The 1,588-nt window shown below is 43.9% G+C and overlaps 1 protein-coding gene across 1 annotated transcript in view; it reads right to left on the bottom strand.

The window, feature by feature from the left end:
- LOC131927557 (ATPase MORC2A-like) overlaps positions 1–568 on the bottom strand; it is a gene marked incomplete at its 5' end in the record, with an annotated part of 11,536 nt that extends 10,968 nt beyond the window's left edge. The window contains 3 exons of the mRNA XM_059283264.1: positions 1–98; positions 297–415; positions 523–568. The exon at positions 1–98 is cut by the window's left edge and continues 35 nt beyond it. Of these exons, the coding sequence (XP_059139247.1) occupies positions 1–98; positions 297–415; positions 523–568 (263 nt within the window). The remainder of the gene's footprint in view (positions 99–296; positions 416–522) is intronic.
- Positions 569–1,588: the final 1,020 nt, after the last annotated feature.

Raw genomic sequence — 1,588 nt, 5'->3', positions numbered from 1 at the left:
CATCCAATGGAAAGTCTGACAACTCCTGAAATGACATGGCTGTGATGGCATCTTTGTCCATGATCCACTGAGGGGGCAGGAAGTATCGCAAACAGGTTCTGAAAGCACATCAAAGAATTTGGAATGAGTACTTAAAACTAGTAGAGGGTTAGCGTTGGGATGCCCGATGCTACAGAGCACTAGAACTCCATACAAATGCATGAGCATGGACCAATGTACCACAGCCAGCTATTGTGACAACTTATCCTAAAAACGTTTTAGAATATGTCTTTGGACTAGATGGTGCAGATATTTACCTGTAGCCATTAGCAATATCTTCTGTAATTTGACTTGTAACAGCTGGTGTGGTGGTTGATGATGTGGGAGCCTCTGCACCATCTTGTGATGAGGGGGATGATGGGACAATGCTGGAATCCTGAAATATTTTCAGCTGTATAAGTTTTTTCTTTAAGGACGATAATGCTTGAATCCTGAAATATTTTTATTATGTTTTCTTTCCTATTTCCAGAAGTAAACACAAACCTTTTTCTTGTCCAATAGCTTGATGTCTGACCCATCTTTGTCATACCTGCAAGGGAGAAGGGTCAATTTAAGCCTGCTGGGTATAGAACTGGTAATACTATACCTTTATATGTTGAAGGTCTCAGAAAAAAGTAAATTACTATATGTCACATCTGAGTTAGTTTTAAACCTAATTAACCTGTAAACTAGCTAGATGGAGGGCCAATATGACATCTATACTAGCTAGATGGAGGGCCATTATGCCAACTATACTAGCCAGATGGAGGGCCATGCCATCTATACTAGCTAGATGGAGGGCCAATATGACATCTATACTAGCTAGATGGAGGGCCATTATGCCAACTATACTAGCCAGATGGAGGGCCATGCCATCTATACTAGCTAGATGGAGGGCCATGCCATCTATACTAGCTAGATGGAGGGCCAATATGACATCTATACTAGCTAGATGGAGGGCCATGCCATCTATACTAGCCATTATGCCAACTATACTAGCTAGATGGAGGGCCATTTTGCCAACTACACTAGCTAGATGGAGGGCTATTATGCCAACAATACTAGCTAGATGGAGGGCCATTAGGCCAACTATACTAGCTAGATGGAGGGCCATTATGCCAACTATACTAGCTAGATGGAGGACCATTAGGCCAACTATACTAGCTAGATGGAGGGCCATTATGCCAACTATACTAGCTAGATGGAGGGCCATTATGCCACAATACTAGCTAGATGGAGGGCCATTAGGCCAACTATACTAGCTAGATGGATGGCCATGCACATAAACAAGCCAAGTTGTGGGCCCACCATCTAAAGTGATGACGGCAGGATGGTGGGCCTCCTCCCTTAACCCACTGTTCTATTGTTAAGAATAATAAATCCAACTGGTTGACTTTTTACGTCTTCAACCTATCCAACATCGCCAGCCGTTTGTCACGTGTCCCAACGCAACCAATGAAAGGCCAGGATGTCGAAGGTAAGTTAAACGTAGCGGCATCCTTTGTCTGCTCTTTTGCCCCCCCCCCCCCCCAATCCCGGTATTATGTTCGCGGTACACGAGATCCGATGT

Source organism: Physella acuta, unplaced genomic scaffold (genome assembly GCF_028476545.2).
Source record: "Physella acuta isolate Inbredline_101_S28 unplaced genomic scaffold, ASM2847654v3 ptg001418l, whole genome shotgun sequence".
Classification (NCBI taxonomy): Eukaryota; Metazoa; Mollusca; class Gastropoda; family Physidae; genus Physella; species Physella acuta.
The sequence above is the reverse complement of the archived record's forward strand: the minus strand, read 5'-3'. Positions and strand labels throughout refer to the sequence as shown.